This window comes from Lemur catta, chromosome 15 (assembly GCF_020740605.2).
Source record: "Lemur catta isolate mLemCat1 chromosome 15, mLemCat1.pri, whole genome shotgun sequence".
Taxonomy (NCBI): Eukaryota; Metazoa; Chordata; class Mammalia; order Primates; family Lemuridae; genus Lemur; species Lemur catta.
Genome location: NC_059142.1, coordinates 53,106,813 through 53,130,317, shown reverse-complemented (window position 1 = coordinate 53,130,317; position 23,505 = coordinate 53,106,813). Strand labels below are relative to the sequence as shown.

The 23,505-nt window shown below is 58.2% G+C and overlaps 2 protein-coding genes across 4 annotated transcripts; one reads left to right on the top strand and one right to left on the bottom strand.

The window, feature by feature from the left end:
- The first annotated feature begins 4,105 nt into the window (after positions 1-4,105).
- On the top strand, positions 4,106-19,746 carry CYGB (cytoglobin). Of its 3 annotated transcripts, XM_045525757.1 has the most exons (5): positions 4,106-4,694; positions 9,208-9,322; positions 15,405-15,636; positions 15,984-16,121; positions 18,497-19,746. In XM_045525757.1, exons 1-5 carry the CDS (start codon positions 4,655-4,657, stop codon positions 18,584-18,586), a joined length of 615 nt encoding a protein of 204 aa, XP_045381713.1. In that variant the 5' UTR covers positions 4,106-4,654; the 3' UTR covers positions 18,587-19,746. The 3 variants fall into 3 exon arrangements, with proteins under 3 accessions (XP_045381713.1, XP_045381714.1, XP_045381715.1); XM_045525758.1 differs by lacking the exons at positions 4,106-4,694; positions 9,208-9,322 and adding an exon at positions 10,490-11,012; XM_045525759.1 differs by lacking the exons at positions 4,106-4,694; positions 9,208-9,322 and adding an exon at positions 10,490-11,012 and having other exon boundaries at positions 15,984-16,147.
- PRCD (photoreceptor disc component) lies at positions 4,673-10,370 on the bottom strand. The gene is made up of 5 exons (XM_045525760.1): positions 8,860-10,370; positions 8,281-8,466; positions 7,934-8,002; positions 5,813-5,893; positions 4,673-5,412 (listed from the first exon to the last, which is right to left on the bottom strand). Exons 2-4 carry the CDS (start codon positions 8,352-8,354, stop codon positions 5,872-5,874), a joined length of 165 nt encoding a protein of 54 aa, XP_045381716.1. The 5' UTR covers positions 8,355-8,466; positions 8,860-10,370; the 3' UTR covers positions 4,673-5,412; positions 5,813-5,871.
- Positions 19,747-23,505: the final 3,759 nt, after the last annotated feature.

The following is a 23,505-nucleotide window of genomic DNA, read 5'->3' as shown; positions in this document are numbered from 1 at the left end:
TTATATATTTTGGATACAAGTCCTTTCTCAGATTTTTGTTTGGCAAATATTTACCCCCAGTCTTTCCAAGAGCAGAAGTTTCATTTTGATAAAGCCCAATTTATCAATTTTTCTTTTATGGTTAGTGTTTTTTGTATGCTATTAGAAGGACCTTTCTTTCTCCATTGAGTTACTTTATCCTGTCTGTTTTTGGATCCCATTGACCTATGTGTATGTCCTTATGAAAGTCACATTGTCTTGACCTCTCATTTTGTTTCTTCATCTTAGCAAGACCACTGTGGTCTGCTTGGGTTTCCCCTCCTAAGCCAGGGAATGTCTCCAGGCAGAAGCTGAGGCAGTCATGGGTGGCTGTCCTGTGTGCTGTCTATCGTCAAGTGTCTGTTTCTTACATTTGGCCCAGTTTTCTGGTTGTCGGTGGCAGAAAGTCTTAATCCATTGCTGTAACCACAGTGCCTGGCACACAAGCACTCCGTGATGCTTCTCAGCACCTCCAGACACCATCCATTATAGTGTCTTTTGATTGGGAAGATCTGTGGAGCCCCAGAGATCATCTGATCCATCCCCTTCACTTTACTGGACAGTTCTTTTCCTGAGGAGGTCATTAGTCCTTTGCATCCTGGGCACCAGCCCCCCCAGTTTCAACATAGGTGTATTGAATGGGGAAGCTGAGATGCAGAGAACAAAAGGTCACGTGAGCAGGCAGAGCACCTGCCAGAGCTAGGTTTCCCGGGCTGGGATCTGTCTACAGCACCAACCGGCAGGACAGGGACTGTCTCTTTCATCACTCTGTCACTCCCAACACATAACACAGTGTTTGCGCATTGTAGGCTCCCAATACGTGCTTGTTAAATAAACAACCAAATGAACAAATTAATTTCTTTTAATGCTTAGTTTGAATGGCTTCTGCGTCTGCATATGAATGTTAAGTGTGTGTGTGTTTTCACATAGAACAGGACTGGCCCCTCCTGCCCAGGCTCATAGGCTCAGAGTATGTCAGTAAATCTTTTTTTTTTTCTTTTTTGTTTTAATCCCCACTAGGGGGCACATGTGTACCACAAAGAGGGTCTGTCCTCCTTAGGTACAAGGACTCAGTGGATCCCTCTCAAAGCCACCTCTTGGTCTCTATGCCCTGACCCTCCCACTGACAAAACAGATAAAACAGCCTTCCTCTCCAGCGCCCCCACACCAGCCAGGCTACTGGCTGCCATCCTCTCCTCTCCCCAGGGCCCCGCCCCGGCCAAAGGAGGCAACAGAGTGGCAGTGGCAGTGACTGTGAGTGATGGCCTCGTTGTCTGTCATCTCTGCCCAGGGCCACCGCTTCCTCTGAGGAGGACTGATGGGTCCTAGAAAGGCAGCTCTCTTCCCCCACTCACCTGGCAGGCAAGGACTAACCTTTCGGGGCCCAGAGTCTGATCTGCCTTTGAACGTGAGCTCTTGTGAGAGAGAGCAGTGGGAATGACCCTGGCCAACACAGGCATGGCCAGGGCAGGTCCACAACTCCATTCTTTGTGCCCTTATAGGCAGGTCACACCCAGAATTTCCTCACAGTCCTTGACTCTAGACTCAGGCCCTTTCTACCCTGAGCTTTGGCATCAGATTTCCCAGGCACAGGGCCTCGTTTCACTGCTAGCTGGGAGTGACCTTGAGCAAGTTCTGTGAACTTCACTTTCCTTATTGGATAATGAAGATAACAACCATTCCTGCCTCATAAGCATGAGATAAAGCAGTTGGCACACTGCCTAGTCATAATGAGTGTTTGATGCATGTTAGCCATTATTAATCATGTTACTAGTATGATCACCATTTTATTAACGTAAGCTTCCCTGTAAGCCACTTAGCCATTCTCTTTTTTTGAGGTTCATGAAGAAACATTATTTTCCTCTAGCTCTAGACCGTGGGCTTCTTCCTACCAGGCTCTCCGCAGAGGGGCTGCGGGAGCCGAGGCAGCTGCTCTCCCACCACATTTTGTCTGCCTCGGATCAGGCACCACGCCTTGCCCATCGAGTTTTGGACCAGGGCCTCTGCTGTGCGCCCTTGCCCAGGACTGTGCTGTGCACACATACACGCAAGCCCACATTTGGGGTGGATGGGCATTCCCCAAGGTCGCATCTGCACCCTGGGGCGACATAGGACAGCAACAGCTGCTGCAGCTGCTATGGCTACTTCCCTTGCTCCCCCACCACACCCCCGCTACCTCATTAGTTCTCTGGTCATGCTCCAATCTCCAGGAGAGACTGGCAGCAGCCCTGAGTCTCAGTCACAGAAGTAGCAGACAGCAGCACCTCCCTGCTCCTGGCTGCTGCCCTTGGCCACCCTGCAGCTCCCAGCAGCCTTGTCCCTGTCACTCAGGCTCCCACCAGCAGAGAGATTAGCATTCAGACGGAGGAAGGAAAAGCATCAGGGCAACCACCTCCTGTCTTCTTGAGGGGCTGAGACTCACTCGTGAGGCAGAGCCAGTTGGGGAGGTGCCCAGGCCAAGACCCTACTGGAGGTTGGGGCAGGGCTCTGGGCACACAGAGCGGCCATGGTGGTCCCCTAGTACAGGCTTGCTGGATGTTCCCCCCACTCCAGCAGTTCCACCCTCTGCCACGCTCTAGTTTGTCTCAGAATTGCCGATTGCCCGGCTCTATATGTGCAGAGAGACAGGGCAGGAAGGACCGCAGGGCAAGGAGGGCAGGAACTCCAGCTGTTCTGAATCTACCACTGTTCAGTAACTTACAGTTCACAGATAATTGTACTAGCTCACATGCATGGGACACTAAGCGTGCTAAGCACTTCATGCACATTAGCAAATCAACCCTTACAACAACTCTAAGAGATAGGTACTCCTTTTACCTCCTCTTACAGCTGAGGAAACTGAGGCACAGAGTTGTTCAGAAACCTACCCAAGGCCACAGAGAGGAGGTGTGGTAGAGTCACGATTCAAATCCAGGCTGACTCCAGATTCCTTGCTCTTTCCCTCAGCTCTGTCTCTCTGGTTGCCCTTAACTCCCTCTCTACCGAGCCCCCGAGCAGTCCTGCTCCCACTTCCAAGCAGCAGCTCTTTGCAAGGAAACAGGAGGGGAGAAGACTCAGCCTCTGTGGGGACAGTGTCATAGTCGGGATTTAAGTGACTCCCCCACTGAAAGGTCCACCCTTGCCACAGGCTTCACCGCAACCCCTGTGACAGGAGCAAGTGGGCTGAAGCAGGGACGCCTGGGTCCTGGGTGCCTTCTGTAGTGGAGTCCTAGGCTGAGGGAGGCAACTTTCTGCAGCAGTAGCTGCAAATGTGCAGATTGCGCGGAGAGCCCAGGGTGGGAGAGGCCCCGGGAATAAGAGGCGAGCGTGGGCTGGGTGTGCGGGGAAGGTGTAAACACAATCTGCTCCCACCAAAGCCAGCCTGCTCCCTGGGGGACAGAGCCCCTCCCTCCCAGCCCACATGGCACCCCAGCTGCCAGGGCCCAGGCAACCTCCAAGCCCAGGCAGCCACATCCTCCCACTGCCCCAGCAGCCCCTTCCTCTCTCCTCCCCATCCTTCATCTGGAACGGACACCTGGAGGAGCCACCATCTCCAGCACAGGTTCTTACGGTGCTGCAAAGGGGCACCGCCTTGTGGAGTGTGTCTGGGCCCTGTGCCAGCTCCATAACCTTGGCCTGAGGAGTCCTCAGAGCAGTGGAAGGAGATGAGCAACTTGGAAATGGCGGCAAGGATGAGGTGACAGGAACATGGCAAGTAGACCAGAGAATGAATGCAAAGACAGGATCAGGGAACACAGACTAGGTCCCGGGAACAGGGCCCTCTGGCCCTCAGCCTGACAGTCCTGTCACCAGGAAGGCTGATGCCTCCCAGGACAAAGACAGGCTGACAGGAGCTGAGACAGGGGGTCACGGGCTCATGGCCTGGGTCAGGTGGGCACCCTGGCTTTGACAGGCTCCTTGCCCTAGTGTGACCTCCCCCTGCCTCCTCCCTGCCCTACTTTGAGAGGCTCCCACAGAACTGCCTCTGCACACACCCCAGGCTCCTGCAGTACCAGCAGCCCCTCCCCAGAAGGCTGCGCCGCCTCCCCCATCATTCTGAGTGGCTGCCGAGTGGGTTCCCTCTCATCTGCTGCAGCTCTCACCGTTTTCCTTCCTTTCTTCAGATGTGGAGCGGCGGCTGAGGTGCTGCTGTCTAGAGAACTCCTCCGTCTCCTACTGCCTGAAAGTCAAGGGCAGGGGCCAGCCAGGCAGAGAGACATCGCAGCTGGGCCTGGCAGTGGGGGGCTGGATGGGGAGGAGAGATGCGTAGGCAAGGGGGGGCTTTTCAAGATTAATGGCTGTGAGACAGTCGGGAGCAGCTGCCTGCAGGGTCTGTGCCTGGATCTCGGGAGCAGAAGCGGAAATCTGCTTTTATCTCTGCTCAAGATCGGGCAGGGTTGTAAAGACAGAGAAATGGCAGAGCAGCTGGGGGCAAAGGAGGCAGCGACCGTGACTGAGCAGTCAGCAAATTGACAAAAACAAGTGTCATGCGTTTTCCCTTCCCACATGCTACTGCCCATTTGGAACACACGCGCGCGAACACAGAACACATTCAGAGGACAAGCTGTTGGTTGCTTCCCTCCAGCTGCAGGCAGACGTGTCACAGATCCAACTGGCATTTCTTATTGAAAATTTCAGCAGAGCAGCCAGTGCCAGGATGAGCTCTGGGGACTGGGGAAAAGCCAATGCCACAGGAGGTGAGTACCACCACGGCAAACCGACACTTGCACAGCCCTGGACCACCAGCCCCAGGTCTAACAGAGTAGCTCCTGGGCTGACATACAGGCAGTCAGGCCGACGCCCCCTCCTTCACCAGGCAGCTGCAAACTGTTAGGTGTCAGGGAGGCCGTGCCATGGTGGTTAAGAGCATGGGCTCTGCAGCTTCCCTGCGAGCCTTGGTGCCCCCACTTACTAGCTAGGCGATTTAGAGCAAATAATTGAACCTCTTTACATGTTTGCTCATTTATAAAATGTAGATAATATTCCCAGTCTGTGTGAGTTACTGCGAGGATTGAATCAGAGAGTGCATGGAAGCCCTTGATCAGCAGATGTGAGTTACTGGCTGTCCCTTGGTTTTGGAGTCTCCTCACTCCTCACTTTTCCTGCCCCTTGCCTGGGCTCCAGGGCTGTCCCGGAATTAACCTGGCTTCCTCCGGCTCAGCAGTCCCTCAGAGAAGCCTCAGAGAGAAGGGAACTCCTCCAAGAGCAATGGGCATCTCTGCTCCTCGTGCCAGCCCCAGCCAGGTCTTGGTCGGGAGCCCCACAGCCAGGGCCTCACGGGGAGCGAAGACTGGCAGGTCCAGGGCCTGGGAGGGAGGCGTCTACCTTCTCACTGCTGCTTTCCTGGTCTCCCTGTTGCTGCTGATTCGGCTCCCACAGCGTCCTCCTGGGCTACAGGACAAACTGGGACCTGAGCTGAAACAGAAAACCAAAACAGACCATCACTTTCTCTCATGCTCAGAGATGGGACTTGTGTTTCAGAGTGGACATTCCAGAGCACCATCTCTCCTTTAGAAGTCCCCAAGCACTGCCCTCAGGCCTCCAGCACAACGGCCACCTCATCCCTAAGCCTAGAAAATGTGGTTGAGACCACACCTGGTTTGCTACAAACTAACCCTTGCCCATGGCCTGGAACACAACAGGCTCAAGGCAGGAGCTGAAGGCGTGAGTCCACCCACCTGCTCTTAACGTCCCTCAGTGACTGCAAGAGCTGAAGATTGCCTTCTGTGTTCCCATATGGCCAGGCCTTGAATATTTCTTCCTTCCTTGTCCCCAGCCCTGCCCTCTGCCCTCCCAGATCCCAGCCCCGCCCTACCTGCCTGGGCCAGCTGATCCCAGTCTCTGGGGCTGAGCCCCACCTGCAGAGGTCAGGGGTTACTTCAGAGGTTCTTTCTCCCTAAACAGAGGAAAGCACTGGAGTCAGGAATGAAAGGGGTGACCTTCCCATGCTTCTTGCTCTCCTTTTCCTCCTACCCCCATGCCTAGTGATTCACTGTAATATTGAGGGGCAGGAGCACAGAAGAAACCAGTTGGAATTGATGACAGTGTAACTGGAGAGCAGAAATGTCACCCCACTGCCACCCCCAGCCAGCCCTCCTTGGCAGCCACAATCAGCAGGTGATTCCTCCATGTCAGACCAATTTTTCCAGTTAACTGGGTCCCAAGGAGTTAATAGGCAACTGCTTCCTTCTGGCTAAGTCACACCAGGCCAGGCCTGGCCAGATGGTCCTCTGATTTGGCCTTTCCTCCCCTGCCAGGAGGTCCAGCCCATTTCACGTAGAAGAGACACTGCCTGAAAATCAGAGGCCTGATGCTTTCACATAAGCTGCAAATTAGATGGACGATCTTGAGCAAGTCATTTAAATCTCGCAGTCCCTTGGTTTCCTCAACCATTAACAAGAGATAAAAAGTACATCCTGCCAAACCTTAGGGGTTAGGGAGACTTCCAAGTGAGTTAACAAATGAGAACCGTCTGGAGAAGAACGAAGCACCAATCAAGTATAAAATAACAAAAGAACGGCTAGCTAGCATTCATTGAGCAATTACTTTGTGCCCTCACAGAAACTTCACAACCACTCTGTTACTAACCCCAGTTTACATAGAAATAAAATGAGTATGCAATTTACCCAAAGTCTCTCAGTGAGAAGGAAGCCAGGACTTAAATTCTGGCCACCCAACCCTGGACCCAAACTCAATGGTGAGGACCAGTCAGCATTTGAGTGTCTCCTGTGGGTGAAGCCCGGTGACAGTCATTCTGTATGTCAGCCCATTTAATCAGTAATATCAATCAGCCACTACTGTGATGATCTCAGCTAGCCTAGCGAGTTGAGGAAGGGTGTCCCAGAAATGTCTCTGTGTCCTGTGCATGCCCACAGCTTCCCGCTGGGCCTTCTGACAGAATCCGGGAGAATCCCAGGACCAAGACAACAAGAAACAGAAAGACTCTTGAGTTCTCTCAGTTGGCAGTTTCCACATATCTAAGGGACACATTGCAGGCAGGTCCCCCCTCAGAAAGAGACATAAAGGGTCACAGGCATGCATGCTACTGTACCCGCCATCTGAGAACACCCTGTGTGGAGACACCCTCCTGCCAGTGGGCCCTGGAGCCCAAGGACATCACAGGATCTTTTTTTGCTCTTGTCTAAAGAGTAAGAGTCACTTTTCAGACAGGTCTCCCATGCTAGGTGGGTCCCAAGGCACAAAAAGAACATCTCACACATAGGTACTTAGTAAATTATTGGCTGATTCTTTTCAGTGTTTCCTTGGGCATAGGAGCCTCTATCATAGAATGACATTGGTCACCCAGGGAGGGAAAATTCTGTAAGTTCCCACAACTTCACCCCCTAAAGGCCACATGGCTTCAACCTAGGGAAGAGTTAACTTCCTGGCCACTGGAGACAGCGTCCTGCCCGCAGGGGCTGCCCAGCCAATGGCGCTCAACACTGATGATGTCATGCTGCTCCTGCGCCTTCTATTGGGGACTGGACAGCGAATCCTGCTGGAGGTTCAGGCAGTGGAGCTGCTGAGGCGGGTGGGGGCAGAGGAGGAGGAGGGGGAAGGGAAGGGCGAGGAAAGGCAAGCAGAGCCCGCAGAGCTGGTCAGCCTTGTCCCTCTCTCCACTCCCCTGCACCCTCCAACAGAAGGTGCTTCTGGGGACCACCCGCACTTGGAGGAGCAAGGCAGAGCAGCTTTGGTCCAGAGGAGGGGGCTGGGGGTTCCCATTCCCGACTGGAGAAAACAGACATCCAGCCTGCCTACCAGGCATACAGAAACAGGGCAACAAGGGCGAGGACCAGGATACAGTGCATATGCACACGCGCGTGCACACACACACACACACACACGCATACACATGCACCCCCAGACATGCACAGCTTTGTAACAGCTTTCTTGACAGCATCCTCCCTCCCCAACCCCCACCCCTTTTCTGCCTCACCTGACTGAGGACTGGAGGTCTGTGTCCAAGCTGCTGCCCATAACTGCCCCATCCATGCCACTGGGCTCTCTGTGGGAGACAAGAACAGGCAGGAAGGGCTGTGGCCAGTGCCCAGCCACTCCCTGCTCCTCCATGGGACCTAGCCACATTGAGCTATGGGACTGGAGGCTGCAGTTCGGTGTCTCGGAAGCTCCAAGTTCCCTCCATTCTGAGCTTCGCAGGGGTTCCTGGCAAGTGCCCTCCCAGCCCCCTGGAGGTCTAGGCAACCCCTGCCCACCTTCAGCTTGGCTGGAGCCCAACTCAATAGTTGCTCCCCCACCCCAGCCATAGCCCAGTCAGTTTCTCACGGTTGGACGCGGTTGGCAAATCGGCGACGCCAGAGCATGGCCAAGGTGCTGAGCAGGAGGAGGGTGGTGCACATGGCTCAGCTGCCCCATCCCCTCCCAGACCAAGTCTGCAGAAGACAGCCACAGGCGAGGGGCCAAAATGGCCCCGCCAGCTCTCAGCAGCCACTGCCGTCTGTCCTGAGGTTCCTGTTGGGGATGGATTAGGAGGCTCAAGCTTCTTAGTAGGGTCAGCAGCCTGACCTTGTGAAGACTGATTAAGCTCACCGGGCCCAGGTTCTCCCCTCCAGTGGCAGGGTCAAGGTGTGCACCGTGGCACTGAGCAAGTATTCAGAACGCAGAGTTGTTAAGACTGAGCCTTGCTCTCAAGGAGCTGACAGTCTAGATAAATGCTCTGTCAGGTTAAATAAATGACTGCAATAGAGTAACTCAGGAGCACTTTGGGAGTTGCAAGCATCAGGTAAAGGTTTAAAGGAGGAGCTGGGGGCATCTGAATGTGCAGGTGCTCAGGGAAGGATGGACCCTCAGGCAGAAGACTCTGCCCAGGCTGCTGACATGAGAGCACGTGGCATCTTCCAGTACCTGAAAGTTGAGTGGCAGTGGACAATGATGTCACCGTGGAGGCATCAGGAGAAGAGGAAGAAAGGGGAAGAATATTAGACGATGAAGGCAGAAAGACAAGGGAGACCAGAGAGCGAAGGGCTGGCTCAGTTACTGTGGACAATCCCTCCAAACTTCCGAGTACACACCCTCTTCTGTGAAAGGCACAAGTGTGCACTCACAAAATAGATACATGCACCTACTTAGAAACTAGATGCCAGACTACGACACAAATACATTCCTACACCTTAAGACTTACATAAAATTTGTAAAGGATGAGATGAAAAGAAATAGAATTAAGATTTCTCCTATTTTCTTTCCACATCCCAGGGAAACCTCTTGGGCAGCAGCTTGGGGGACTGCCACCCCAGCTTTGGGAAACTGTCAGGGGAGTTCAGTGGAGCCAGCAACTGCCACGCCGCCGGGACATGGGTCTGAGAATAATGTAAGAACCCGAACCATCCACTCACCTCCATCCCTTCCAAGAGCCCCAAAGGCATTAGGCTTTTCTTCCCTAACAGACGTGGAGGCAGTGTCAGAGGAACTGCCCCGGGAGTCCCAGCAGGCATCTGAACCCTGAGCTCCAGGAAGGGCCTGGGCTGGGGCAGGGGCTGGGCCTGGACAGGTTCTCACTGCCTCCCTTGTTCTCTACCTTAAAACTGGATTTTAAAAATAAATACATGAGCCAAAGCTGAAGAGGAGAGCTAACCCTTGGCAATGCTTAAGCAGTGGGACAGCAAGTCTTGAGCAGGACAAGTGTTACCAGGGAGCCTGAGGAAGAAACAGACACACCCCACCTGTCCTGTGACTTGTGTTTCAGACACTGCAGGCCCAGTCTGCCCTCAGGCTTCTGTGGACCAGGCAGCTGCTGCAGGGCAGGCACCCTGGGGCTCTCTGAGGCAGTCCCAGCCTCTTGCCCAATCTCACTCACACCTCCCTGAGCAGGGCCCACCAGGATGGATTTGTCCCTGCCATTCCCAGAGTAGGTCCTCTCTGCCCTTTCCTTCGGACCTCCCTCTGCCACTGCCAGGGCCGGAATTCAGGGCAGCGCCTGGCTCTTGCCTATCTATGTCATTAAAAAGCCACCCAGGGACTTCTGGCCGCCGCCACCGCGTGCGTGCAGAGGGGAAGGGGTGTTGGCCGGAAGGGAAGCTGGGCACAGGGCCTTGGCGCCGGGGGTTGGAGGTGTGCTCAAGTTCCGACAGCGGGAGAGGTAGGCGGGCAGGGTGACGACCCCAGTAACTTCTCCAGAGCCAGGGGTCCGGAGCTCTGGGAGTGGCGCCGCGGCCCCCAGCGGCTGGCTCCAGAGGCCGGGGCTCGCGTTCGCCCCCTCGGGCTGGCGGCGGCCAGCCGCGCCACAAATGCCTAGGAGTGTGACTTTGAGTCAGTTCCCCGCCGCGTGAAGGGTACACACCCGCACACCCGCGACACCGCACGCAGCCAGGAGCCGGGACACTGTGCCCCTAGACCCGCACCAGCCGGGCGCACTCCTGTACTGCCCGCGCCGCCCGGCGCCGCGCGACCGCCCCTTCCTCCCGGGACCCCCAGCACACCGGCCACACCTACCCCCAGCCCCGCCCCGCCGTCCAACTCCGCCGTGGCCTTGCGGTGGGCGGGCGGCAGCCGTGTAGCCCCCACCCCGCCCAGCCTTCACCTTGCCGGAATCGGCTCGCCGACACGAGCTTGGGGGTTCGGAGCGGATTTATTTTTTTAAACATTTTTTCAGCAGACCACATCTCCGCCCCCCGCTCGCGGTCCCCCGCCCCCCGCACATATACCCTGCACACCACACACACACACACACACACACACACACACACACACACAGACACCCGGCGCGCACAGACACACGCTCCCTCCCTCCGGCGCTCTACCCCTCGCCCGCCCGCCGCGCACGCAGCCGGCCCGGCTCCCCGCGCCCCGCGCCCCGCGCCCCGCCGCCGCCGCCGCCGCCGCCGAGCGAAGCCGGGCTGAGCTCCGAGCCACCCGCTCATGGAGAAAGTGCCGGGCGAGATGGAGATCGAGCGCAGGGAGCGGAGCGAGGAGCTGTCCGAGGCGGAGAGGAAGGCGGTGCAGGCTACGTGGGCCCGGCTCTATGCCAACTGCGAGGACGTGGGGGTGGCCATCCTGGTGAGGTAGGTGTCGCCCCAGCCCGGCCGGGCCCAGGGCAGGGAGGGCGGCAGCGGCTCCGGGCAGAAGCAGGCTGGGCCCGGGTCCGAGCTCAGCGCCACCTCCCCAGCTAAGATCGGGCCGGCCCGGGGCTGGCCGGGCACGGGCACGGGGCGCCTTGGGGTGGGCGAAGCCCCCGTGGAACCTTTCCTGGCCCCGGGCGCGGGGATCCCTAGGAAGTAGGAGCCAGACGCGGGAGGGCACCTCGGTCCCCCACCTCTCCTCTCCCTCAGAACTCCTGGCTCAGCGGCCGTTCCCTCCTCACCAGCGACCACAGCCACCCCGCCAAGTCGTCAGGCGCACACGTTTTACCACCCTTTCAAAGGGGGTAGTGGGGGGTCCCCATTTTAGAGACAAGAAAACTGAGGCTCAGCCAAGAAGGGGGACAAAGAGGAGTAGACCCCTCTCTCCAACTCAGCCACTTTCCCTGTTCAAAGCCTCTTGGAAGAACAGAGCAGAGAGCAAGAGAGTAGAGGTCAGAAGGAGTAGACCGCTGGGGTCGGATTTCCCAGCTGCAGCCTTCCTGCCAGGAGGGTGGGCCAGCAGGGAGCTCCCAGGTGAGGCACAGGTGAGTGGAGAAGCAAACAGTCCCCTAGGATACAGTCCCTGCTGAGTTTGGTGGAGGAGGGAGAAGAGAGAAGCTTCAGGAGACAGGGCCCAGCCCTGAAACCCCCACCTAGGAAGGAAATGCTGTGTGTTGGGCTCAGGGGTCCTTCAGGCACCACATGCCTCTGAGGGACCCACAGAGAGGCACTGTTATTCACACACCTACACACAGGTGCACGTACACCACTCTTACATGGTCGATGTCCTCAAGCCCCACCAGCGAGTTACTGACTCTAGCTACAAATCCGTGCTCTTCCCACACGTGCTGGTCCCTGGGGTGCAGCCGGAGAGGCCCCAGACCACACTCACCCTGAGGCCCCTGTCCTTGGCAGAGGGAAGCTGTCAAATCTAGGACAGAGCGGGGCAGTCTTGTTCTGTGAAGATGGGGCGAAACCTGGCCTCTGGAAGGACAGCTTCAGTGCACGCCTGGCTCCCAGGTCACTGTCTGCAGCTCCCATTTCCCCCCCACCCCCACTCCTGCCTCTCCCAAGCCTGGGACCTACCCAGTTCCCTATTGATGTGCCCTGATTCCTCCAACTTAGAAACAGATTTTGGAGGAAAAAGAGCAAGAAGCACTTCTGAGGAGTTAGCTGAGCTTTCCTGAGGAAGGGGCAGCTACCTCAGCAGCTCCCAGGCCCAGAAACACAGCTGGGGGGTGGGGGGCGGGAACCCAAGAGGGGATCGGGATCCTGAAGCCCCACACACTCGAGCACCCACACACCACACAGTGGGCAGCGCAGTCACAGACGCGCCAGACTGCGTCCTCGGAGAGCCGCTTGCAGCCATGTGTGTCCTACAGGCCCCCAGGCCTCGGGGTGCACACATGGGTCACCAAGGGGAACCAAGGCAGGGTCCGCAGAACCTTGGAGATTCCCTGCCCCAACCCCTGCCATTTACCGGTGAGGATATGTAGAGGATGTGTTCACAATCCATCTCCTGGGCACCCCTGAACCTCCCCAGGAATGGGACGGGGTGGTGGGGGGTGTGCAGAGGAAAAACACTGAGGGAAGGGCTGTTTCTGGGTAGTCTGAGCTCTTGGTGAGGTTTCCTTTCTCCCTCTACACCCCCTCTGGCTCCCTGTTCTTCACTTTTAGAGGGGGCTGGGCCTGGGCTGGGGGAGGTATTTACCAATGTGCTCTGTGCTCAGAGAAAGGCCCCCAAAACCTGAGGTTTGCGTTAGCAACTAGATCTAGTCCGCCACACTTCACTTGACCCCACCTCTGTGTTGACTAGAGCCCAGCCCCGGGGGACAGCATGGCCTAACATAGTCTCAGCCCCAAGTCCCACAGCTTTGCCTTGCTTTTTCCCTCCTCCTGCTGCCTGCCCAGGGCCTGGCCAGTGAGGGAGGGGTGGAGAGGGAGGTAAGGGCAGGACGCATTAGCTTCTCAGGGCTCCCGAAGTCCCTCCCCAGATCCTGGGCCTATCAGTCTTGTCACAATGCCCTGTCTTCCCACTTACGACACACACATCCTCAAGGACAAGGCCCCAGCTAGAGCCTGAAACCCATCCAGCCCTCTGACCCATCGCTCTCACATCTGCCCTCTGCACTGGGCCAGGCCCTGGGCAGCCTGTATCAGCCTGCAGGGTAAGGAGGAGGCAGCCGCACCCCGCACCCGGACCTGGAGAAGTTGGTGGGGGTGGAGGAGGAGTTACCTTCGGGGTCTGAGGCAGACCCCACACTTCCACTCCCTGCCAGGGAGGCGAGCAAGAGGGAACACCCACCCTCCCTCCTGGTTGTAACTCTGACACCTTCCCCCTCACACTCAGACAAGCCTATTTCAGGCTCTCTTGGAAGCCCAGATGCCTCTGGGAGCTGAGAAACTCCCCAGGGCTGAGGCTTCTCCCTGGCAGCACAGGCTGAGATGGGGTGGGGTGGGGTGGGGTGGGGGGAACACAGAGGGGACGGGTGGGGGATGGGGGTGGAAGCCAGGAGGAGGGAGAAGAGCACGTGGGCCCCAGGCTCCCCAGCCCAGAAGTAGGGGCTCCCTGGGACTGTCATTCCTGAGGGCCATAACCCAGTGCTCAGTATGGGGGCAGGAGATTCACCTGGGTCCTGGCCATGGTCCCCCTGGCACAGCAGTCTCTCCAGGCAGGATGGGGAAGCCATCAAAGCAGAGATGCCTGGGCTCCTCCCTTTACTGGGCAACCTTGGGCGTCAATTCCTTATCCATAAGATGGGGATAAAAACAGTGTCGACCTCAGGAGCATATTGCAAAGATTAGTGAGAGCATATACTAAGTGCTCAATAAATGTTCCCTGTTATTTCCTCATCAGTAAAATGGACATAATACCTGCTAAGTTGTGGCAGTTAAATACAATAACAGAGGTGGAGATGCTTTGCAAATTTTCAAATACCAGGCACATATATATCATTATTTCTATTGCTATTGTAAAATCCCCAAAGTCTGAGATGCTCATCTAAGTTCAGAAGAGTTTCTCCCATTTGTCCCTCATTACGATGCTTCTTGAGAAAAGAACCAATATATTTTCAGACCCGTTGCCTCATTTGTCCTCTCACCAGTGTGTCTGCTGAGCGGCAAGGGCAGGGACTCCTCTCACACTTCTGCAGACAGAGAGGTGGGAAGTGGTTTGCCCAAGGTCACAGTTGGCCTCTGAGAGGGGCCCTCCCAAGTCTCCACAAGGACTGTGCCCGGTCACTGTCCGAACCTCCCCCGCCAATGGCAGCCCCATCACCGGGAGGGACGGCCCCGCCAGATGCTCTCTCTGCATCCGTTCCAGCCCTCACATCTGAGACTCGACTCCCGGCCAAAGGGCTAGCTTGGCAAATTATCAGCTGTCTGAACACAGAGGGGGACATGCCAAAGTTGTGGAACAACCTCAAAGAAATAGGTCCAATACGCTCCGTACGTTTTCCGAGGTATTAAGTCCGTGCATGTGTCTCATATGGTGCCCAGCCCCGCCTGGGGGAGGAGGTACAAAGGTCACCGTCATTCTGCACACTGCGGGGCCTCAGCCAGGGCAGGGGTCAGAGGGTACATGAGACCTGGCTTCTGCACTTGGGTTTGGGATCCAGTCTGACAGACTGAAAGGGTGGCAAGTAGTGCCACCTGAGTGGCACTATGGCCTTGAGGGGAAAGTAGTATCCCCAGGCCAGGCTGGGGACCCAGGGAGAGACTAGTCTGACACAGGGAATGAGTAAGGAAGGCATCCACTGTGTGGCCCACCCGAGGAATGCTTTACCAATGGCAAGTGAAGCTGTTCAGCTAGAGCAGACAGGGCTTGGGTGTAGGGAAGAGCGTGGACACGAAGTTGGAGAAATGTGTATGGGACAGACAGTCTGTAAGGAGCCCGGAATGCCCGGTTAAGGAGTTTTGACTTTGTCTGATAGACCATGGGGAGCCACTGAATGTTTTTGAGCATGAGAGTGACCTAATGAAAGCAGCACTGGGGGGGAATCTGACAATTTCAGATAAACTTGTGATTCCCAAATGAAAGCTCTTACCCTCTTGGCTGTGCAGGGCCTGTAGGGTTTGGGAAGGAGGTGAGGAGCAGGGAAGGCTGAGCCTGGGAGAGAAAGCGCAGCCTGAGCACGCCTGGCCGGCAGACGTGGTGGGGCCGGGGAGGGGCCTGTGCAAAGCAGCTTGGGTAGAGCGGGGTCTGTGTTGAGGGAAACCATCATGGGGGGCGGCTCCTGCTGCACCAGCTCCCAACCCCCACCACCATCCTGGCTGCATCAGGGTGGGGCCCAAGGGAGCCCCCACCCTCAGTGTCCACCCCGTCCCTCCTGCCAGGTTCTTTGTGAACTTCCCCTCCGCCAAGCAGTACTTCAGCCAGTTCAAGCACATGGAGGAGCCCCTGGAGATGGAGCGGAGCCCCCAGCTGCGGAAGCACGCCTGCCGGGTCATGGGGGCCCTCAACACGGTGGTGGAGAACCTGCACGACCCCGACAAGGTGTCCTCTGTGCTCGCCCTTGTGGGCAAAGCCCACGCCCTCAAGCACAAGGTGGAGCCCGTGTACTTCAAGGTATGTCGCTGGATGGGTGCTGTGGCCCCCCCTGCCTGCCCTGCTCTGTTCCAGAGCCCCACAGGGCCCACACCCCAGGCACCTGCAGCCTGTAGGCTCTGGGGGGCTCCCTGGGGCAGCAGAGGTGACCACTGGGCTGCCCAGCCTCTTCCCCGTCTGTGAGGGAGGCAATGCCCAGCAGCTGACGAAGGGGCTGGGTCCGGAACAGCTCTTGTCTTGAGAGTGTCTGGTCCCAAAGCTGCCAGGCTGTTGTGTTATGAATGATCCCCTTGGCCACAGGGGTCCTGGGGGCTGCGGGAAGGGGCAGGGTGCCCAGCGTTCACTCCCCCTTCCCCCCTGGCCCCCAGATCCTCTCTGGTGTCATTCTGGAGGTGATCGCCGAGGAATTTGCCAATGACTTCCCACCCGAGACTCAGAGAGCCTGGACCAAGCTGCGTGGCCTCATCTACAGCCACGTGACTGCTGCCTACAAGGAAGTGGGCTGGGTACAGCAGGTCCCCAACGCCAGCACGTGAGGAGGCGGGTGAGGGTGGGCCGGGCAGCCTCCCTGCCGTGTCCTCTCCTGTCCCCCAGGTCTCCCATCTCTCCTGGGGCCCAGGGGCTGACCACCAGGGCAGGAACACTTGGGGCAGGCCAACTCTGGGGTCTGACAATTAGGAACAGGCGCAATAGGAAAAGGCCTTCGAGACGCGCCCCCCCCCTCGCCGACTTCAGGCCGGCTCTGCTCTTGGCTGCCCAGAGCCGAAAGTCCCAGCAAATTCTCCAACAGGGAGCCAGGGAGCGCCTGGAGCCCCCAAGGCCACAGCTGCCCAGGCAGAGAGGCGCCAGAGGCTCCTGGTGGGAAGGCTAGCCCATGAGGCTCAGAGGCAGCCGGGCCAGCTCCGGCCACTTCCTCCCTGGGCACCAATTACACGGGGCTGTTTTTTCATCCGACGCTGACCAATGCTCCTGCCCGCCCTCTGCCTCAGCAAGGGTTAGAGCCAGGAGGATCACGAGGACATGTACACACACACTCATGCCCAAGCCCAGGCAGGACCTACATGGGTGTCACTCGCATGCACGCTAGCAAGGGATTGTTTACTTCCAGGCTGACCCGGAGGCCAGGCTTCCAGTTCTGGGCCCAGAGATGGCTCGAGGAGGGTGGCCGGCCTCAGTGACTCCAGCCGACTTGGAGCAGGAGGGGAGGGCTAGCCCCAGACGTGACAGCTGGAAACGCTCCGGCCTCCCTGGGCCCCCAAGGGGCAGCTGGTTCTGGGAGCTGAATGGAGGGGTGGAGGCAGGGCTGGAGTAGGAAAAGAGAGGAGCGGGGGCGGGAATGGGAACCAGGGGTCAGCCAGCGGCTCAGGACACGCGTTGTAGAGAAACATTCCCAGCAGTTTCCCATGGAAGAGGCGGCGTCTCCTCCCGGGCTCTGCACGGGCCCCCAGGGCTACCGGACTTCTGCTCACGGGCCTCCCCCAAGGGCAGCCGGGTAGGCCAGGCCAGCTGCCCTTCCTGCTGCGACCGCACTGGCCCTTGTGCTCCTGCTCCCCTCCCCCGCATCGGCACCGCCCCCAGAGAGTGGAGTCCTCGGAAACTGCTGGCTGTGGCGAGGCCAACTCCAGATGTGCACAGCTGGGCCCTGGCCTATCCCAGACCCTGGAGTAGATGAGAAATAGGCAGAGATTTTTACCTGCCAGAGGAGGGCACTGGCAGAGCCTGAAGAGCTGGGCTTACCACCCCTTGCCCGCCAGCTGTCACCCAGAGGAGCCAGGGACAGAGGAGGGCCAGGGAGAGGAAGGGGCTCGCCCTCCCACCCCTCTCCCCGGGCAGGCTCTCCCGCCAAAGAAGAGTTTGTTTACAGCCAGGACACAAGACTTCCTGCTTCTAGAGAAAAAGGCTTTTTTATAGGGGCCTAGAGGGACCGGATAGAGAGCTGGCTGGGCACGAGCCCCAGTGAATCAGAAACACATGGCTAAGGCGACGCCCCACCCTGCCCCTCTCTGCCCCAGCGGGACCCCCGGGACTTAGAGCTCGCCAAACCCCAAACGTGTGGAAACTGCCGAAGTCTCCTCCACCCCATTTCTGCTCCTTGTGGACTGAATGGGCTACAGAGGGGACTGGTGAGCCCCAGCTGCCTCCCACGCAGGGGTGAGCCCCAGCTGCCTCCCACGCAGGGGTGAGCCCCAGCTGTCCGGTCCTGGGTTTGTTCCTCACCCCTTTGCACCCTCAACCCCACTCCTGGCCTCCCAGGGCCATGGGTGAGGCTCCAAGAAGGAGTGTCTCTCTGGCCTGGGCCTGCAGACCCAACCTACTACCAGGGTCCAAATGGGCTCGGAGGGTGGGATGGAGTTACAAACCCGAGTTCTAGAAAGCCCCGTCCAGCTTGTCTTATCAGGGGAGCAGTGGTGGGCCGGCGCCGCTGTTTGTAGAACCGTCTCTGCTTCAGGGTGTGTGCGCCTCTGCGTGGGCGGGCGCGGGGGGTGGCAAGTACATGTGCAGAGAACATGGACAGACAGACGGGTGGCCAGGGGAGGTAGGAGGCCGGACAGAAGGCACCACATTCCAGATTTAGTAGAAAAAGAGCTCACATTTGTATGGTGCTTTGCAATTTGTGAAACACTTTAAACTTTTACAGCTTATGTCACTTGATTCTCACGCAGACAGGCCACAGACGTGCCTGAGGCCACACAGTAGGTCTGTGGCAGGAGGGGGACCTAGGACTCCCGTCTAACGGTTGCTTTCAACTGCACTGTGCCAAGTCTCAGCAGAAAGCCTCTGCCCCACCATCCCCAGATCCCTCTCCCTGGCCCCCCAGTTTCCCTGGTCTCCTTCCCAGCTCCTCGTAACCTATTTCCTCCATTTCCTATTTCGTCCACAGCCCACCGGCCACACTGCCCTCTTCGGGGCCGTAGGGCCCCTCCCACAACCCCCTCCCTGGCAGCACCTTGAGCAGAAGGCCGAGTTCTGAAGACCCTCCTTGACCCTCCATTTCTGGGTGCCAAGGAAGCTGGAGGAATCCCTGACTCGACTTCCCGGAAGGAGGCCTCTGCCACGCTGCCGTCCCCCTGGAGCTGCCGGGAGGCGGTGCTGGCTGCCTGGATGCTGACCCAGCGCGGCGGGCGGGGGCCCTTCCTCCTTGCAGGCCGGGCCCACTCTTCTTAGCTTTTCTATTCACTGTTAGAGAGAGACCTAGCTGAGCGCTGGTCAGCTGGCGGGAAGCGGGGACAGGAGTCACTCTGGGGTAGACCGGCCCCGTTTCTATGTGCCCGGCCAGCATGCAGGTCTTCATGTCACCATCTAGAGCATCACGCGCACATCTACCGTATATACAGATATATTCTATATACAGTCTCTATGTAAACATATACACACATATACACACGGACATATCTATAATGTGTATCTGCGGGGCCCAGAAGCCTCGGTCTGCCCACCCACGTGTGGTGCAGAGAGGGGTCCCGGGCGAGCAGAGAACCAAGTGTTCTGGCAGAGGAGGATGCCCCACAGCAGTGCAGAAAGGGTCTGGCCTGGATGGACAGGGCTGGGGTGAGCCGGCTTGCCTGCCAGACCCAGCCCATCCTCTCTGACCAGCTCCCCACATCCCCACTTTGCGCTTCCAGGCAAAAGGCTCTGGCTCCCCCCTCTCCCTCGAAGGATCTGGCTCACTGAGTTGCCCAGCATGGGTCAGGGCAGACAGAGGGGGCCCAGAAGTTCTGGGCAGGGTGGCCACGCTGGAGAAGGGGACTTAGTACTAAGAAACCTCGAATGCCAGCTCCACCTGCCTTTGCCACGAAGTCAGCCCTGGGGGTATCCAGGCTGCTCTGGCAGCTGGACGACAGGACCGGATGCCTGGGTCTCACCCTCAGCGCTGGGGGCCGAGCACCCTGCCCTCCCCGCCCCTCCTCTGTCCATCCATCCGTGTCAGCCTTGCCAGGGATGCCCTACGTGTGCCCCTTGGTCACGTGTATCGTCCTCAAGGATGTTTTGCTGCTGTGGCTACTGTGCCTGTGTCCCCCGCCCCCTGTCCCATCCCCATGCCGCCATCCACGTAACTGCCTGTCCTTTTGTAGATCTTGATGTTTGTAACCAGACCCAGCTGTGTCATTAAACAGACCCATTCTTGCTGTACCTGTGCACACTCACTTGGTCTTTTCCCGCCACCTGCCCTCACCTGTCTCCCCTCCCTAGTTCTGGACTCGGCCCTTCTTCTCGAAATCTCCCCCAAGGGCAGCCCCTCACCTGTGTCTCCGCCACTCCTGGGCCCCTCTCTAAACTGTGGCTTAGAACGGCTGTGGGCCCCTCTCCTGTTTGATCAGGAACACAGGGCTAAAGACTGGAAGCTGGGTTTTGGGGGAGGGTGGGGGTGTCTATACTTGTTAAAAAGTCAGGGGCCTTTTAAGATTTTGTTCTGGAAATCTCTTGGCCAGGATAGGATCAGTGATGAAGATTCAGGGAGGGATTTTCAGAGGGTCCCCTTTATCCAAGCACTCTAGCTATAAAGCCGAGGATCAAACCTTGACCTTGTAGACCCGAACATTGGACGTCGGAGGGCTGAGTACCCAGGCCTGTGGCTCGAGTCACATGTGGTGGGTCAGCCCTTGGGTGCTTGAGAAGGAAACCTGCTCTCATCAGCCTGAACCCCGCAACACCTTCCCTGAGCTCTCGGCCCCTAGACCTCTTCCCAAGCCCTCTGTCCTGCACCCCACAGCCTGCCGGGCCAGGCCTGCCCAGCCCCCACCCTGCAGAGGAGGCAACAGCAGCATCAGCTCCCTGAGAAGGGACCAGGAGGTCACCACCCTGGGGTGGGCTGCAGGAGAAGCAGGAAACAGCCCCGGCCCCTTGGGAGGGCTGCAGGCTGCCTGGGAAGACTCAGCTGACACACAGGAAACGCCTCGTCTCCCAGACCGCGAACTCCTTGGATGCCGGCTGCGCCTTCCTCTGCCGGGCCTGGCACAGTGGAGGCACTCGGTAGAAATCCAAAGAATAAACGAATTCCACTCTTAGAAAGCAAGACAAGTACACGGCGTGAGCTGTGTGAGCTGAAACGGGGTGCAGAGAGCAGAAGATGGCGCGGGCCAGGCCTTCCCAGGGAGGCAGCGCTGGAAGACAGAGGTCACGGGCTCAGACTCAGCCTCTTGGCACCGTGTGACCTTGGGCAAGTCACTCAGCCTTTCTGAGCCGCAGTCACCTCTAATTTAAAATAGGAGTGAACACAGAGCCTGCCCTGCAAGGTGGGTACCAGGAGGAGGAGGAGGATGTCTGCCAGGGGCTTAGCACGGTGCTAGGGACACTCAGGACAGTGACTGCCAGGCCACAGGGGCAATGTCGGGAGGCTGAGGGCAAAGGACAGGGAGGTGGAAGCCACCCAGGTGCCTGGTGGGCTCGGGCAGAGCTGGGGCCAGAGCAGGACACGGGCCACAGACCATACGGCCCCAGGGCTGGCGAGAGGAGAGGGGCTTCCGAGGTCAGGGGAGGGGACAGTGTCTGGGAAGAAAGGCCCCTTCCCCATCTCACTTTGGTTGGCATGAGAGTTGGGGAGAGGCTTGCCCTTCGGGAAGGTTCTCCCCACTCCCCACCGGCTAGGCAGAGGCCATTAGGGAACCAGCCCAAACCCGGGCAGAGCCGGACAGGCGGGAGCCAAGCGCAGGCCAGGTCGGGCAGGCCCGTGCCCGCGGTGGGCCCCTGGCTGGGGGGTCGCGGGTAGCCAGCACCGGCGGGGGGTTGGCTGCTTCTCCACGCGCCCAGCGAGCCACCCCGCCCAAGGCCTGAGCAACTGGGTCAGCTCCCCCGGCGAGCCCGGCCCGCGAGCGGCGAGCGGCGGAGCCGGAACCGCGGTGCGCGGAGGCTGCGGCTCCTCCCCGACAACTCGGCCCGGCGGCGCGGCCCCACAGCGCCCCCTGCTGGCCGTGGGGGGACGTCGCCGGGGACGCCGCCGCTCTGGACCGTCCTCTGGGGTCGCCGCTTCCCGCTCACCTGAGGAAGGTGCCGCCGCGTGGGAGCCTGAGGCTAAGGAAGCCGAGGCAAACCCCGGCTCGTCCTCCGGAAGGAGGCCCCTGCGCAGCCCTGCACACACGTAGGGAAATATCCTCCCATAGTTTGAACGAAGTAGGAAAAGTGGCCCTTTGGGAGGCTGATGTGGGAGGATCGCTTGAGGCAGGAGTTGGAGACCAGCCTGGGCAACATAGCGAGACCCCGTAGGCACAAAAAAAATTTTTTTAATTAGCTAAGTATGGTGACCACACCTGTAGTCCCAGCTACTCAGGAGGGTGAGGCAGGAGGATCTCTCGAGCCCAGGAGTTCGAGGCTGCAGTGAGCTATGATTGTGCCACTGCACTCCAGCCTGGGTGACAGCGAGACCCTGGTGGGAACGCAGCAGCCAAGCAGGGTCATTAACCCCACAAACAACAACAATGCCCGCTTTGGTTAAAGTTTTGAGTTTTTCTTCATCGTGGATGTTTTTGTTTTAATATTGATTTTTATAATAAAATATTGTATTTAAATATCATTTCTCTTGATTACCGTCCCCTTAAATTTTGGGCCCCAGGCAAGTGCCTCACCCTTTTCTAGGCTCTACCTTAGTGTATACTGTTTGGGGGACCCCAGCTGAAAAACACTCATTTTTGACCTCAAGAAAGTCCCCCCACAGACCCACAGGGCCACAGGTTTCATAGTTGTTCGCTGGACACCTTTGGTAAGAGAATTTATCGCAGCGAGGTGCGAGTGCAGACTTGGCAGTCCCTCGGGGTGGAGACACTGGCTCAAGGAGCTTTTGGTGGTTTGGAACAGGAGCCCATTCCGGCTGCCGAGGCGAGCGGCTGTACAGTAAGAATATGCCTGGAAACGAGGAAGTCAGGCGTCCGGAGGTCGGGAAAACTGCACCGTCAAGCCTCGCTGGAAGCAGAGACCAGTGCAGCTGCCCGGGAGCCTGGGAACTGGACAGCTGGCCGGGAGAGGGCAATTGCAGGCCCCCCAGGCTCCTGAGGCCCCACTGCAGCCTGAAGTCCCTGGGGCGCCCGTCCCCCCGGGAGGGCTTCTCACCCTCCCCTCCGCCCACCGCTGAGTAACCATCTCTCAGTCCCCTCAGCAGAGAAGCGCTGTCTGACCCAGCCATTCTCCGTGTCTGGGGGTGGGCAAAGCTCTGATTCCAGGCTGCCTGGGAGCCACCAGCTGCCCTGGGTGAGGGGCCCGCCTGCCGTCCGATCCGCCCTGGCCACGTGGTACAGAAGCTGGCTACTGCCACTGTGCCAGCACCAGGGCCAGTGTCAGGATTTCCTGGCACAGGACAGAGACACCCTCCCCAGACGACTTCCTGTCAGTTTTAACTTCTTAATCATAGGTTCTCTCTGACACCCACCACAACCCGGCCACGCAGCAACCAGGTGACAAGTCCTATTGGCCCGTTCCGCCCACACCTGACCGTCGGTCTGTCTCTGCAGTCTGCAGGCCTAAGCCCCAGCACAGCCTCCCTGCCTTCCCCAGCCACCGGCCACGCGGCTGCCGGCTCCGTGTCTGGCACTGCTCCTGTGCAAGACTCTCTGCTGGTTCCAGGTGACCTCACAAAGACAGTCTGAGCTCCTCAGCCGTCGAGGACCCCACAATCCAGCACCAGCACTCTTCCCTGGTCCTCCCCGGCAAATGCAAACTGCTTGCTAGTCACTCTCCATCGTAAACTGGATTTTCTCCAGCTTCGGGTCTTTGCTCACCCGCCCCACCGCACAGCCCCTGCCCCTGGCGTCTCCACCCCCTCCTCAAGGAGCCTAGGGCTGCTCTAGGCCTCCCCCTTCCAGAACCTTCCCAGATGCCCCAATGGGCAAGCCCCCTCCTCTGCGTGCTGCGAGCACCTGCCCACAGAAGCGCGGTGGGGCCCACGCCGTGAGCACAACCGCC

Bases quoted from the DNA above. Each gene is read 5' to 3' on its own strand.
- CYGB (XM_045525757.1), top strand. From the start codon at position 4,655: ATGAGCTCTGGGGACTGGGGAAAAGCCAATGCCACAGGAG. The intron at 4,695-9,207 runs GTGAGTACCACC...TCCACATCCCAG, and splicing joins AAAAGCCAATGCCACAGGAG to GGAAACCTCTTGGGCAGCAG. The intron at 15,637-15,983 runs GTATGTCGCTGG...CCTGGCCCCCAG, and splicing joins TGGAGCCCGTGTACTTCAAG to ATCCTCTCTGGTGTCATTCT.
- PRCD (XM_045525760.1), bottom strand. From the start codon at position 8,354: ATGTGCACCACCCTCCTCCTGCTCAGCACCTTGGCCATGCTCTGGCGT. The intron at 8,003-8,280 runs GTGAGAAACTGA...TGTCTCCCACAG, and splicing joins TTTGCCAACCGCGTCCAACC to AGAGCCCAGTGGCATGGATG. The intron at 5,894-7,933 runs GTGAGGCAGAAA...TCCTCTGTTTAG, and splicing joins GACCTCCAGTCCTCAGTCAG to GGAGAAAGAACCTCTGAAGT.